This window comes from Notolabrus celidotus, chromosome 9, assembly GCF_009762535.1.
Source record: "Notolabrus celidotus isolate fNotCel1 chromosome 9, fNotCel1.pri, whole genome shotgun sequence".
Classification (NCBI taxonomy): domain Eukaryota; kingdom Metazoa; phylum Chordata; class Actinopteri; order Labriformes; family Labridae; genus Notolabrus; species Notolabrus celidotus.
The window spans coordinates 2150354-2165843 of NC_048280.1; the positions used below are offsets into that span (position 1 = coordinate 2150354).

The following is a 15490-nucleotide window of genomic DNA, read 5'->3' on the forward strand; positions in this document are numbered from 1 at the left end:
ACGTCACAACGCCATCCGGTCTGTAACAGGAAGTCAGAGCTCAGAGCTTGTTCAGCCCATAGACTGTATAAAATACAACTCAACCCCTCCTCCGTTTTTCATTCCCTGCACACATGTGTGCTAACAAGGAGCTTAGGAGGGAGGCATGCTAGTTGTAGGCTGTCTTAATAAACACAAAGGTCGGTTTTACTCCCCACGTCTGCAGATTTGAAGATCTAGTGGATGATTTTTATTTGTCATGGAAAAGTGCTAGCGCCAGTTAGCATAGCTACATAGCTACATGTTCGTAGCTACATAGCTACATGTCGTAGCTGTAGCTGTAGCGGTGTACCAAGACACACGTCGACATACTGACAAATAAAACAACAAGAAACACTAAATCTGTGACCAATGGTTCAGAAAGGTCCTGCTGCAGGCGCCTCTAAGTCAGGATCAGATTCTGGATCAGATTCAGAGGGTTGAAGTAACGCGGGTCTGTGAGCAGCCGTGTATATTCAGCCAACATGTAAACATTAGATCAACGTGCTGGACAGCCGAGGCCACATCCACTTCCTGAGGGGGCGTGGTCAGAGAGAAAACAGACTGTTCTGAGGAGGACTGAATAAGAGGGTTTTTCAGGCAGACCAAAATCTGATTTCAAAGTGTTTTTTTGAGCATAAACTTTAAAGACATGTTTTGGGGACCTCTTAGACCAATATATGTTGATGAAAAATGCGTGATATGTCACCTTTAAACACCAATTCAAAAAATCTGATCTCTACAGCAGAAATAAACATTTTTACAGCCTGGTTCAAAGAACAGTTTGGGCCAGATAGCAACAACTCATTCGTTTTTAAAGATATTAAGGTGATGAGTTTAGCGGGCACACTGTAGCTGTTAGCGAGGATGCTAAACGCCCGTCTCAAGGCCACCTCTTTGCCTCTTGCTAGGTTGACCAAGAGTAAGGTTGAGCATTTCCACTATGGTGACCGCCTTCAGAAACCAATGAGTGCATGATAGTTCGCAGGTAGCATTTAGCTTGAAAACTACAACTTAATAATAAGTGTTGTCCCATTTCCCAGCCCAGATGAATCCCAAACGAAAGCCCCTTTCATTCAGGAAGGATATTTTGTTGATACTGAAGTATCTGATATTCAACCACATAAGATTAAGTATATGTTGCTAGTCTGTGTTGTTTAAAATAATTTCAGGGGCCCACAAGAATGAGTTACAGTAGAATGGCTCCAGAAGTCTCTAGGGAGGGCCTAAAAAAGATCACCTTTGACCTCTGCAAATATATGATTGACAGTGACAGCTGACGTCTCTGTCAATACTCAGAACAAGGTTTTCATAAATGGAGTCAAATAGCAGCTAACGTGAAACTCGTATTGTAGAGTCCATATATGTGCATGTTTGGAGGACACCCTCATTCTAATTTGAGTGCACCTTCATAGTATTTAAGCCAGAACATGGAGACAGAAGAGAGGCCACTTCATCTTCATCTCATAAATCTAATTACTATTCAAGCTGGCCAGTGTCACGAGGTTCATTCTACATCTGCACATCACGGGCTGTTAAGACACGACAATACATTTAGAAAGTTCTGGAGCTGAAATCTTCTGACTTAGCCTTTTATAAATAAACCCTCATTTCTGCTAGGGACACGCCCTCCCAACACAGTTTGATTAGGTGAGCGGGGGCAGCTTTGTAGAGCACACAGGGGGAGGAATAGTGTTGTCTTTTTCTGTGTTGATGTCACGACAACATCTTAGAGTACCTTTCTTTTTGAAAGCAGAAAAAGTCAGCTCAACGTGAACGATGTAATTGCCCCGCCTGTTTGCTCAGCATGAATGTTCCTCGTTACTGCCTGGTATGTTCAAACATCAACCCGACGTCACTGACTTTTTACCCAGGGGTTGACAGGAAGAAGTCTCGATAAAGTCAAAATCAACTATTTGCATTCGCACATGAAGTACTCCTGGAAAATGACTGTACATTTACAGAGCTGCACACAGAGTTTAGAGGGTCAGGTCTATGTTTAGGTTTTATAAATCCAAAAGCAGAGGAGTTAAAGTGGATTATAAAGAGTTCCTCTCTCCGTTTGATGGAAATGAAAGTAAAGAATTATGTTTAACCTGGACGTGAAGAACGTGTCGGGGATGTTCTGTCCCTTTAAGAAGAGTCTGTTCTGCTCTGACTGTGACAAGACGACTGATGATGAAGGTAAAACATGTTCGGGGACAACATCACAACATAACATCTTCAGCTGAGTGTGTGTGTGTGTGTATGTGTGTATGTGTGTGTGTGTGTGTGTGGGTGTCACTCCTCCGTCTCCTCTTCTTCGCTGTAGTCGCTCAGAGGAAACTCACGACTCTCCTGCTGAGTGTTGTAGCTTTTCCTGTGCATCACACACTCCTGATCAATGATGGCCTGCAAAACACACACATATAAACACACACACACACACACACACATATAGCAGATCAATAAAGCAGCCTGTATGTCTGTGTAATCTGTGTGTAATTGGGAGTTTATTAGGAGGAAATGTTTCCTCTGCAGCTTTGAAGCAGCAGCCTCTGATCTGTGATCAGTCTAATCACGGTGTAATGACTTCACACAAACACTTTGGCTTCAACATCACAGACACACACACACACACACACACACACACACACACACACACACACACACACACACACACACACACACACACACACTTCCTGCTGATCTGTCAGGACCTGCAGACACACTCGGTGTGTGTGAACAGATTTTAATCACTGGTGTACAGTCGACTGTGTGAACACGGCCTCTCGCTGTTGACACAGAGTGTTATTGGGGATCCGTTCAGGATGCAGGAACATCAAACCTGAGCTCCATCAAGAAATTCACGGAGGGTTCAAAGATTCGGAGGAAATCCAAGTGACCTCATCTGCTTTCTTAATAACTCAGCCTTTTCAAGTTTCCCCAAAACAACCGTGACCCTGGGAGACCGAAGCACAAAGGAGGGGAGTTACTTAAGTACTGATACCTGTCGTGACTTTTTGATTTCACCCTTTTCTCTTTTTGAAAGTTACCTGAGGACATTTTTCTTTTATTAAAGCTGACAGCTGAACAGAGAGTGGAGGGTTGAGGCAGGGGGAGAACCAGCGAGCCGCTTCAACCACCAAAACGGGGCCTCATCTCCTTCCTGTCTTCATAAATGTGTTCACTACTCCTTTATATTCTCAAATCAGCCTCTGTACTTCGGCTTTAAAGCGTTTGAGATTAAAAAACGACGGAGGACTCGACAGCTCCCCAAAGGTAAAGCAAAAAACATGAAGAGCTCCCCCTGCTGGCTGGCTGCAGTGTAGCTCATAAAGTCCGCCTCCTTCAATGTTAACCCTTAGACCATTTTTGGCGCCAGACTCTGATTTTACTTGAATATGCTGAATGAGACAGATGTGGTATCGATGGAATGCTGAGAATGTCCGCTGTAACTGAGTTTTGGAAACGGGCAAAACCGGTTCCAGAGCGGCTCCAACTCTTTGCTGCTCTTGAACCACGAACCGCTTACATCAGGGGCGGGGGGCAGGGTGGGGTTGCCGTGATCAAAGCAGCGGAAATATAAAAGAGACTAATGGATTCCAAGGCAAAGCAGTGGTTGGCCGAGGAGACAAGCTGCCGTTTGCGCTAGCACTGCTGGGAAATGCGGTCACGTAAATCTGACGTCATGACGTGCCTCTTCCACGGGCTCGAGGGGGGCGGAAAAACAAACGGGTGCCGTGTTGGTTCACGAGTTTAATCAGCTCTGAACCAGCGCGAGCACCAGCGCGGAAATACAACCTGGTTCGTGTTGTTCGAAAAAAGGTACCAGACTTCCAAAGCAATGAATGGACGTCTCGTTGATTCGTACGTCAACATTAGAGGAAACGAGGCGTTATGTACACTCAACGGACACTCAGGATGTTACAGAGTCATGTTTACCATTTTCTCCTCTTTGACCGCCGGGTTACGTAACAGGAAGCACAGTGGAGCATACAGGATATTGATCACCCCGATGAACACCATGAGACAAGGAAAACCCACCGCCTGGACCAGAGCTCCCCCTGTGGACGGTCCTGGAATAACAGACACAGAAACCTATCAAGATTTACAAACCACCATTTAAATTTCAAGCATGTGTGAGTGCAGCTTTAGTGAGAGCTGTGTGTGTGTGTTTTTGTGTGTTACCTATAGCAAACCCCATACACAGCGCCACATCAGCTATGGCGTAGACGCTGCCGTAGACGGAGGCGTGACGGATATCCACCAGGTAGCCCATGATTGCCATCATGGAGGAGTCGACCATACCTGGAGGAGGACAACACAAGTGTCTTCAAAACTATGGGAACAATCACATTTAGTGTTTTACTTTCACCAATTTGATAAAGTTTAAAACTTTTCCTACTAAGAATAGCTTTTCCTATCACTGCTATGCAGATGATACACAGCTTTTCCTGTCTTTCCCACCTGACGACACAACTGTCTCAGCTCGGATCTCATCCTGCCTTGCTGACATTTCTAAATGGATGAGGGAACGTCACCTACAGCTCAACCTGTCCAAGACTGAGCTTATTATCATTCCAGCCAGTCCCACAGTGGACCCACAGATCAATATCCAGTTTGGATCACAAAACCTCATGCCCACTAAGTCTGCCCGAAATCTGTGTGTCATGATCGATGACCAGCTAACCTTCAAGGTTCATGTTGCCTCGATTGCTCGGTCCTGCTGTTTTTCCCTCTATAACATCAAGAGGATCAGACCCTACCTGACAGAACACGCAACACAGCTCCTGGTTCAAGCTCTTGTAATGTCACGCATTGACTACTGCAACTCTCTACTGGCAGGCCCTCCCTGCATGCACAGTTAAACCTCTGCAAATGATCCAGAACGCAGCAGCAGCACGTCTGGTCTTCAACCAGCCTAAGACAGCTCATGTCACTCCCCTGCTCATTTCGCTACACTGGCTTCCAGTTGCAGCTCGGATCAGATACAAAACTCTAATCATGACTTACAAAGCAGGAACCAAAACCGCTCCAGTTTACCTGGAACCCCTCATCCAGGTCTACTGCCCTTCTCGCCCGCTACGCTCAGCCTCTGAAAAGCACCTAGTGCTTCCAGCACACAAGGCCTCAAAATCAAAATCACTAGCTGGACTCTTCTCTTCTGTTGCCCCTAAATGGTGGAATGAATTGGCCAACTCCATTCGATCTGCAGAGTCCCTCTCTACTTTCAAAAGACAGCTAAAGACCCAGCTCTTTAGGAAGCACTATGCACTTAGCTAGACTGTTCTCCACTGTTGTCCCCAGTGGCAGATCATGTCGTCCAGCTACAGTTGACTCACACTGCGCGACCCAGCACTTGGTACTTTGGTCATTAATGTGGTGATGTTAATTGTTGATGATGATAATGGAAGGTCTTAAATGGTTTGGTTGCTTCATTGTAGATGTTCCTTACTTACTTTTGTGCATTGCCTTTACACTGCTTGGCTGTACCTGCACCCAAATGGACTTGAAGCACTTTGTTACTCTTACTGATCTTGTTTCCTCTTGTCTAGATCTTTGCTTGTGTTGTTCTTGTTCTTGTATGTACGTCGCTTTGGATAAAAGCGTCTGATAAATGACATTGTAACATTGTAACATTGTAAGAAACACCAGAAATATTTGAGTCACAGCGAGGCGACATGTTGATATCTACCTATGGCGAAGCCCAGACCTCCGTTTGGTCCTATCAGACCGTAGATGCTGGTGGCAAAAGGAACCTGACACACAAATACAAACAGAGAAGTGATGTAATATAACATTACTGGCAGCTACAGCAGGAAAATTGAGTGTTCTTTACATGAGGCTTGAAAGACTTCAGATAAAGCATGTTGTGTTGAGTAATCCATTATTTTTTGCATACAATAATTTGTATTTCTTGGTATGGCTCTGTTCTGGGAGCTCCCTGCCCTTCCATGTGCCTACGTGGAATTCTATTCAATTCAAAAACTTTATTAATCCCTCTAAGGGCAATTAGTATGGAGTAGCTTGTACATAACTACAAACAGAGACAGGCGGACAATAATAATGTCAATGCCTGAGGCAGGTAGAGCACACTTCCCCTCTCTTTCGTGTTCATACATGAAAAACCAAGGTGGGGAGAGCAGCAGCAAAGACCCCCGGGTCACAGAACAGAACGAGCATCAGTGAGAACACATATGACACTGGGGAAATCAGACCCAGCAGAAAGGAGGAGCTGGGTTGTAAAGAGGTTTGCAGGGAGAGCAGAGCAGTTAAAATGGACGAACAGTTTGCTTTTTGCGTATTTGATGTGATGTAATGAGCTGTCAGCTGATAGGGGCTGGTGTTAAGAGCAGCTGATGTTCTGTAGGCTGGGGTTGACTTCGTAGCTTGCCTGAGCTAACACTATGCTCAATTATTGGATTGATGGACAGACACTTGGTTGGACAAGTGAATATTTTATAAATATATTGATGCATATAGTGAAAGGATGAATTAATCAAGGGATAACTGAATAAATGGACGAATAAAGGGATTTAAAATGTTAATGATGGATGATGATTGATTCAAAGGTTGGTTGGATGGGAGGTTAGTTTGACGGATGATAGATGTCACAGGATGGACACACTGCTGGATGACTTGAAGGAAAGGTGAGGAGAAATTTGGAAAGATGGATGTCGTACTCACACACAGCAGACTGACGCCAACGATAAACATCCCCAACATGGAGCAGAGCCACCTGAAGAAGACATAAAGACACCCATCAAACCCTCTGCCTGTCTTTCTGCCTGCCTGTCTGCCTGCCTGCCTGCCTGTCTGTCTGCCTGTCTTTCTGCCTGCCTGTCTGCCTGCCTGCCTGTCTGTCTGCCTGCCTGACTGCCTGCCTGTCTGCCTGCCTGCCTGCCTGTCTGTCTGCCTGCCTGCCTGCCTGCCTGCCTGCCTGTCTGTCTGCCTGCCTGTCTGTCTGCCTGTCTTTCTGCCTGCCTATCTGCCTGCCTGTCTGTCTGCCTGCCTGTCTGTCTGTCTGCCTGCCTGCCTGCCTGCCTGCCTGTCTGTCTGCCTGCCTGCCTGCCTGCCTGTCTGTCTGCCTGTCTGTCTGTCTGCCTGCCTGTCTGCCTGCCTGCCTATCTGCCTATCTGCCTGCCTGTCTGCCTGCCTGCCTGCCTGCCTGCCTGTCTGTCTGCCTGCCTGTCTGCCTGCCTGTCTGCCTGCCTGCCTGCCTGCCTATCTGCCTGCCTGTCTGCCTACCTGCCTGCCTGCCTGTCTTTCTGTCTGTCTGCCTGTCTGTCTGCCTGCCTGCCTGCCTGCCTGCCTGTCTGTCTGTCTGTCTGTCTCCCACCTGCAGCTTTACCAGAACCCTCCAGGATCAGGTCTGAACAGGACTCTGACTTTAAACTAAACTTAATCTGCTAATCTGCTGAATAAACTTCTTCCTCTTTGGCGCACACACACACACACACACACACACACACACACACACACACACATACATTAGACACACATGCACACACACACACACACACACACACACACACATACTTGCACACACACACACTGACCGCCCCATCTTGTTGGCCAGAATGCCGAACAGGTTGGTTCCTATCAGGTAGGAGATACTGGCAGGGAGGAAGGCCATACCTGCAACACAACACACACAGCTGTTAGAGATGGTACATGGCAGGAAGTGTAAGAAACCCTACCAAAATAAAAGCGTGAAATTCAGTACTAATTGTTGAAGTATTCATGGGGCAGTGTTTTAAAAAATAAATATGCAATGTTTCCGAGTTAACATGACTCCTGCGTTCATGTGTTAGCTCTATCTTTGACATCACCATGTTTGTAGCATCCCTGCTGTGAAAGAACGTGAAACAGGAAGTGAGACAGGAAGTGGGGTCATACCTAGTTGCCATTTAGGGGAGCACATGGTCTGCATCATCCAGATGGGCAGAGTCGGTTCCAGGATGGCCACACCCATGTTTGCGAAACACAAAGAACCTGCACAGAGTTACGATGTTAAAAAAGAAGGGGGGCGTGGCAGCTCACCATAAAGTGAAGCCAAAGCTTTTAGAGCTCCACCTGCTGGCTGGCTGTAATATAGCTCATGAAGCCTGCCTCCTCCATTATGACAGGTGGGACATGGTTCAGTTTTTAAAATCAAAATACAGGTCAAATAAATGTTCCTCAAACATGTTTTTTTGGCTTCACTTTTGTACAACCAGGGAGAGTAGAGACGTGTCGTCCATACAGTCAATGATATATTCTGACAGAGATTCTGGCGTCTTCCTACCTGCACTGATGAGGATGTACGGGTCTTTTAACAGGGTCAGTAACGGAGTCCCCTCCACACTCTGCAACACACAAACCGAAGCTGGTCTCTCTGATCCAAAACAGACCAGTATGAGAGACTCCAGACCATCGTTTAGACCACTTAAAGCTGGATCAGGCAAGACAAGACCTACCTGGATCAAATCAGGTGCGGTTTTAATGTGGACTTACCCCGGGAGAGATCTTTGAAGGCTGCAGGATGAACAGCTGTAATACTGCAACACAAACAACAACAGAGCAAACTCACTTCATCTGATTAATCAACGTTTATTCTGTTAAAGCTAAAAACTACAACTCCCATGAGTCTTAGCAATAACAACACAAAGAGGGAGTTACTTGACAGAATACTCTTGGTTTCTGAGATTTAAGTCGTATGCTGCTTTCTGCCTGCTACATACTACCTACGTATGTAATAGGCAGTACCTGAAACTCAGAAACTAATTCATGTGTCATTATTTCGTTCCTTCTTTACCTCCATCAAACACAGCCAGGAAGGCCAGGATCAGAAAGGGGGCGCTCTTTCCGACAAACTCGTACATCACGCTGCCAAATGGAGCTCCAACTGAAACACAACATACACAAACAGGACCAAAATATAATGTTTGATATGTATTTTATTTTTAAATAAGACAGTGTACGGATGAGTTTAACTTTCAAACAGTTTAAATGAGGACATATTTAGAAGACTGATCCTTGATTCAGGTTTAGTTTTAGGGACAGAGTCAGGGTAAGCAGTGAAAGAAGTACTGAGGTATTTAACATTAGTAAATGAATGTTCAATAATACAAAGTACAGTAAGTCCTTTTGAAATGCATTACAGTTGAATTACATTACCAGTCAAAAGTTTGGAAACACCTTCTCATTCAAAGGTTTGTATTTATTTTAATTATTGTAAACACTGTAGATTAATACTGAAGACATCAAAACTATGAAAGAACATATATGGAATTATTTAATTTTTTAAAAAAGTGTTAAACAAAGCAGAATATGTTTAATATTTTAGATTCTGTAAAGTAAATAAATAAAAAAAATCAAAATAATTTGCTGAACGAACTTTAGGAAACGCTCTCATGTTATCTTAATGAAGAAACACTGGAGGTAAAATAAGATGTTAAAACTCAAAACAGGAAATTAAAATCACCAAAGTAAAATACATTTCTAAGATAATAAAAGGCTAAAATATTAAACCATTAAAAGAAAATAAGATGTGAGACTTAAAATAAATAAATAAGTAAATAAATAAATAAATAAAGTAGAACAAAAGTGACTAAATTTGAAATAGATAATAAATAAATAAATAAATAAATAAATAGATAAAACTTTTAAGAATAAAAATAAAACTTAGTTAAAAGCAAGACTAAAAAGGTTGGTCTTGAGTTTGCCTTCAAAAATATTTATGCTCTGTGCAGCCCTCAGATCCTCAGGCAGGGTGTTCCACAGGCGTGGGCCGTGGTAATAAAAAGCTGCCTCACTGTGGATCTTAGTTTTTACATTTGGTACAATTAAAAGTCCGCTACCTGAAGACCTGAGGGCTCTCACTGGCTCATATGATAAAAGCAAATCTGATAAATAAGAAGGGCCAAGACCATTAAGAGATTTAAAAACCAATAAAATAATCTTAAAATCTAAAAGATACTGGAAGCCAATGCAGAGACTTTAAAATTGGTGTGATGTGGGCTCTCTTTCTGGTCTTTGTCAGCATTCTAGCTGCTGAGTTTTGGAGCAGCTGAAGCTGAGACATGTTCTTTTTGGGGAGACCAGAAAGAAGAGCATTACAATAATCAATTCTACAGGTTATAAAAGCATGAACTAGTGTCTCTGCATTGGCTTGAGATTGGATTGGGATTGGATTTTCTCAATATAACCAGAAGAGGGGTCCCCATTTGGTCCATAAAGCTTTATAGTCCCCTTAGTGTGTTTGTGTGAAGTCCCAAAAGTCCCCTGTTGGTCATTAAGGAATATATGTGTGTGTTCGTGTGTGTCTCACTCAGGACTCCCATAGCTAGTCCTCCCAGTGCGATGCCCATGGCGATGCCTCTCTCCTCGTCATCTGTGTACACACTGGCCAGCATACCCAGACCTACAAACACACACACACACACACACACACACACACACGAGGACATGAGGACACATCTTCTTCTCTGGTGGTAAAGATGAGTGTTTCTGTGAGAGTTGAAGCGCTGACCTGCCACAGACGAGAACGATGAGCCGATCCCCTGCAGAGAGCGAGCGAAGAACAGCAGAGCGTACGTCCCTGAGAATGCAAACACTGACACACACACACACACACACACACACACACACACACACACATACACACACACACTGTAAGATAAGACAGCTCCTCACTCCTGATGTGAACACACCTTCATCAACACGTGCATTTTGTTTATATGTGACTCACTGATGGTCGACGCAAACATGATGATGAAACCAGCGAACATGGGGATGTGATATCCGACCCTGCAGAGAACAAGAGTCAAGAAGTCATTTCATTTAGACATATTTAAAAAGTGTAACATTTAATAATGGAGATCTGTTTCAGGGAACTATCTCTTCATTATTCAGAAAGCATGCATGGTTTAAAAATGTCTGCAGCCCTTTCCTCTAAAATCATCCCTTCTTTTCATTAAGGTACCTGTTTGTGAGCGGACCTACGAAAGGATTGACGAGCAGCTGGATGAGAGCTTTCGAGGCGAACAGCAAACCGACTCGAACATTTTCCTCCTCCAGAAACCGGCTGTCCTGAAGACAGGTGGACTCCTGCAGGAGAGGAGAGAGGCAGAGCTTATAACCTCACCTTGTACACTCTGATCCATCACAGGTGAACGTCCACCTACCGTAGCGTTAGCTGTCTCGTTGATCTGCTGCTCTGAGGTCGGGCCGGTCTGGTTCACCAGCTCAGCGTCGGGGGTCTGTTCAGTCTGGATCTCCTGCAGACTAAAGGTCGTGTTGTCGAACAGGGACACCAGAGGAGGGAGGGTGGGAGGAGACGACCGGGAGATCTCCTCTGACGGTTTACCCAGGAGCAGCGCGCTGAGGCTGGGCTTCAGGAGCTGGGAGGGCTGGGAGGTCCAGCTGGAGGTCCGGGGGTTTGACCTGGATGAGGGGGACTGTGGGGGCAGCTGTGATTCACTGAGGCTTGATAGAGGGAGCAGGGACGGCTGGACGGTCTGGGGCTCTGGACTGGGATGCTCCATGGCATACAGGAAGGTTGGGATGATCGGCACTGGAAAAGAAAGATAGACTTCTTCTTTAATCCGAATAATGACGTCACAACAAAGAGAGCCAGCTTCATCATCACAAAGAAGATGACTCAAGGTACTCCAGGGTTGGGTTATTAAAGTGGGGTGTTCTGCTGGATATGATGGACAGTGGGAGCTGGTTCTGGGACTGAAGGAGCCCACTTGATAACTCCAGTGATGTGCTGGCTCTCGCTCCCCATCTGTCCTTTCTATCTCAGGCTTTAGGGGACATGAGGAGCCATGGGGTAGGGTACTAAACTTATCAGTAGAGGGCATAGTGGGGAGTGTCTCTCTTATTCTCCTGTATCCCTCTCTCCAACACGGTCTCAGAAGATGTGTGTCTAACATGAGTCTGGTCCTGCTGGAGGTTTCTGCCTGTTAAAGGAAGTTTGTCCTTGCCACTGCAACTTGCTAAATGCTGCAAAGTGCTCTGCTCATGGTGGATTAAGATGAGATCAGACTGAGTCCTGTCTGTAAGATGGGACTGGATCTGATCCTGTCTTGATGTTGGGTCTTTGTTAATAAGAGGACGGTCTAGATCTGCTCTGTTTGGAAAGAGTCTGAGGAGAACATTTGTTGTGATTTGGCGCTTTATAAATAAAGATTGATTGATGTTTTTTCTTCACTGAGTGCTCATCCTTCCTTTCAGCAAAGCCCCTTGTTTTTATCTCAGACCTCAGAGGAGTCGACATAACTCCTGGAGGTTTGCAAGACACATTCACAGAGACTCGAGTTGAGATGTTTGCTGGTCGGCCTCACTACTTCTCTCTGCATTTCACATCAGTGTTCAGGATGCAGCCCACTTTTCAGACGACAATAAAGGTGTTAAAAGTGTGTTTTGGTACATGGATGATACAAAGTCTCACAGAACCAGAAAACAACTGAGCGTCTTTAGTGACCAGAGAGAAAGTGTGACCTGAAGCTGATTTCATCAAATGTGAGACCACGTGGTGATAAATGCCAGCAGAGCGTCTCTGAAGACGATGCCCTGATGAAGCCTTTGCAGCACATTTTTCTTTCATGGCGCCGTCCTGCTGTTGACTTTTGCATGTGTTTGTGACGTTGCATTTCAAACAAAGATTATTCAAATGGGCTGAAGTAGATCATCTGTCCTTGTGGCAAATTTTGCAAACATGCAAATCAGTGGCTTGACAATCAACACTTCACTGAGAGCCTGGACGTTGGATTTAGCGTCACCTGCTGTGCAGAGCTCCAAATCAAACCCACTCTACAAAGATAGAAGTCCCTGCTGTGGGAAAACAGACTGAGGATAGGATTTAATCCTTGTTCTTCCATTTTTAAGAGGAAGCAATGACTCAACTAGAACAAAATGTTCAAGATTGATAACGAATTCATCAAGAAATGAAAAACAGCGAGTAGAAGAAAGAGAAGCAGAGATCGGAGAGGAGGAGGAGACGTTTCCTCTGAGAAGAAACTAAAGGAGACAACCGTGAACCGAGACCACAGACTTTAAAGTTCAAGGTCAGGAGGTCACATGTGAGCATGTGTGTGTGTGTGACCTCTGACCTTTACACTCAGCTCTGACTCTAACTGCTGACGACGGGTGTGACCTGCAGGTTTTCAGATGCGTCATTAATCTGCTTCCAGCAGCTGGGACTTCATCACGGGGGAACATCTGAGGGCGATGTGTGTCTGAACCACGTCAGAGGAAACCACACGGCCTCATGTGCAGGGCCGCATCCAGACTTCTGGACTGGGGTGGTCCAACTGGACTTATGTAGGGAGAGTATGAAGTCTTTGTTTGTACCTCTGGCTCAGAGGTAAATTCAACGATAACTAGCAGCTGATTTTAGGGATATGAACTGGTTTACTGTGTTGATTAAAAGTGTTCAACCTGATATTTTCCACTCATAGTGTCTTTGTGTGTGTTTGTGTTTACTCACCGACCACAGTGAGCAGCATGTTGTCGAGCAGCAGAGCGACACAAACCACCACCAGGACGAGTCTGGGAGAACCTCGGCTCTGAGTGAGCCACGCCATGTCTGCACAAAGGGGACACAGAAAAACCTCGTTCAGTAACATCTCTCACATGTTGTCCTGTTTCTGTTTGAGGGTACACAGACCTGTAAGCTCTGTGAGTCATTTTGTCTTTTTAGCTTACATTTTGCAGGTTTGACATCAGTTCTGCTTCTGGTCAAGACAAGAACCTGAACTTAAAGGTGACATATCATGCAAAATGGACTTTTTAATGGTTCTCTACCTGAAATCTGTGTCCCTGTCTACAAACCCCCCGAGAATGAAAAGAATCCATTCTGCCCCTGTTCTGATTTCTCCACCTTTCTGTAAATGTGTGCTGAAACCAGCCGTTTCAGACTTCAGTGTTTTTGTTACGTAACAACAATATCCGGTCTGTAACAGGAAGTCAGAGCTCGGAGCTTGTTCAGCCCATAGACTGTATAAAATACAACTCAACCCCTCCTCCGTTTTTCATTCCCTGCACACATGTGTGCTAACAAGGAGCTTAGGAGGGAGGCATGCTAGTTGTAGGCTGTCTTAATAAACACAAAGGTCGGTTTTACTCCCCACGTCTGCAGATTTGAAGATCTAGTGGATGATTTTTATTTATCATGGATAAGTGCTAGCGCTAGTTAGCATAGCCACATAGCTACATGTTCGTAGCTGTGTACCAAGACACACGTCGACATACTGACAAATAAAACAACAAGAAACACTAAATCTGTGACCAATGGTTCAGAAAGGTCCTGCTGCAGGCGCCTCTCCATCAGGATCAGATTCTGGATCAGATTCAGAGGGTTGAAGTAACGTGGTCTGTGAGCAGCCGTGTATATTCAGCCAACATGTAAACATTAGATCAACGTGCTGGAGAGCCGAGGCACATCCACTTCCTGAGGGGGCGTGGTCAGAGAGAAAACAGACTGTTCTGAGGAGGACTGAAGAAGAGGGTTTTTCAGGCAGACCAAAATCTGATTTCAAAGTGTTTTTTTGAGCATAAACTTTAAAGACGTGTTTTGGGGACCTCTTAGACCAATATATGTTGATGAAAAAAGCGTGATATGTCACCTTTAAAGGTCCCAGAGAATGTCCTAGTCTTCTTTTAAAGAAGGTTTTGAATTCAGTTGTAAATCCAGCCTCTGTGGAGGATCTTCAGCCTCTCAGTTTCTAACCTTATTGTCCATGCAGTGATCTAAGAGGTCGGGATGCTATGAAAATGAAGAGCTGCGCTGATTTGCTTCCTGAATGTTGTCTGAGGAGGGAGAGTGCAAACCGGTAAATAAGGATGCAGAGGCGGAAAAACACCAAAACAAACTTGGCGAGCGCTCCAGGAGAACCTGCGCTAGCCAAACAAGCCAAACATCCTTTGTAATAAACTGTAAACACTTTCTGTTTTGCTTTGTACTGACCATTCTTGTTGAAGCCATCCAAGGTGAAGTGGTTCGCACAAACAAATTAGCACCAAATGTAGCTAGCACGCTGTTAAAAAATAATAACACAAAACCTTTGCAAGACAGAATAAATATAAATAATGTCAACATAAAAAGATGAAAACAGCTGCTTTGCAAATATTAAATAAGGATGAAAATACATTAAACTGGTTTCTTTAAGTTCAGTGATTTACAATGTGAATGTTAATAGATGTCCGTTGGCATGAGTCACCACACGTGTGTTTGGCTTCATAATATTTCTGTGTTGTGATGACGAGTCAGAGCGAAGCGCGCCCGAGAGCTCCTTCATATCACGCCTGATCTTTAATAACACTACAGCAGCCTCTGTTATCACCACAGATATGAGTCTGCTTCCACACAAGCTCTGCTGTCTGATCCCAGGTCTGCTAGTGAGAGAATTAGGCTAGCTGTTTACAGGCTCTATGCCAGGGGAGCATCCGGCTCGGCTGGTGGTGAAGCTTTCAGCAGAGTGTCTGCCCCCTGGTGGCTGGC

At 44.8% G+C, this 15490-nt stretch overlaps 1 protein-coding gene across 2 annotated transcripts; it reads right to left on the reverse strand.

Moving 5' to 3' along the window:
* Positions 1-1246: 1246 nt before the first annotated feature.
* On the reverse strand, positions 1247-14757 carry LOC117819231 (chromaffin granule amine transporter). 2 transcript variants are annotated; one of them, XM_034692491.1, is made up of 17 exons: positions 14720-14757; positions 13478-13576; positions 11169-11557; positions 10967-11091; positions 10733-10791; positions 10514-10597; positions 10313-10405; positions 8798-8887; positions 8497-8540; positions 8288-8348; positions 7900-7995; positions 7560-7638; positions 6688-6739; positions 5696-5759; positions 4189-4308; positions 3943-4076; positions 1247-2409 (listed from the first exon to the last, which is right to left on the reverse strand). In XM_034692491.1, the coding sequence occupies exons 2-17, from the start codon at positions 13572-13574 to the stop codon at positions 2299-2301; spliced, it is 1698 nt and encodes a 565-aa protein (XP_034548382.1). In that variant the 5' UTR covers positions 13575-13576; positions 14720-14757; the 3' UTR covers positions 1247-2298. The 2 variants fall into 2 exon arrangements, with proteins under 2 accessions (XP_034548382.1, XP_034548383.1); XM_034692492.1 differs by lacking the exon at positions 14720-14757 and having other exon boundaries at positions 13478-13579.
* Between the last annotated feature and the right edge of the window lie 733 nt (positions 14758-15490).

Bases quoted from the DNA above. Each gene is read 5' to 3' on its own strand.
- LOC117819231 (XM_034692491.1), bottom strand. From the start codon at position 13,574: ATGGCGTGGCTCACTCAGAGCCGAGGTTCTCCCAGACTCGTCCTGGTG. The intron at 10,406-10,513 runs GTCAGCGCTTCA...GTGTGTTTGTAG, and splicing joins ATCGTTCTCGTCTGTGGCAG to GTCTGGGTATGCTGGCCAGT. The intron at 8,349-8,496 runs GTAAGTCCACAT...TGTGTGTTGCAG, and splicing joins CTTCAAAGATCTCTCCCGGG to AGTGTGGAGGGGACTCCGTT.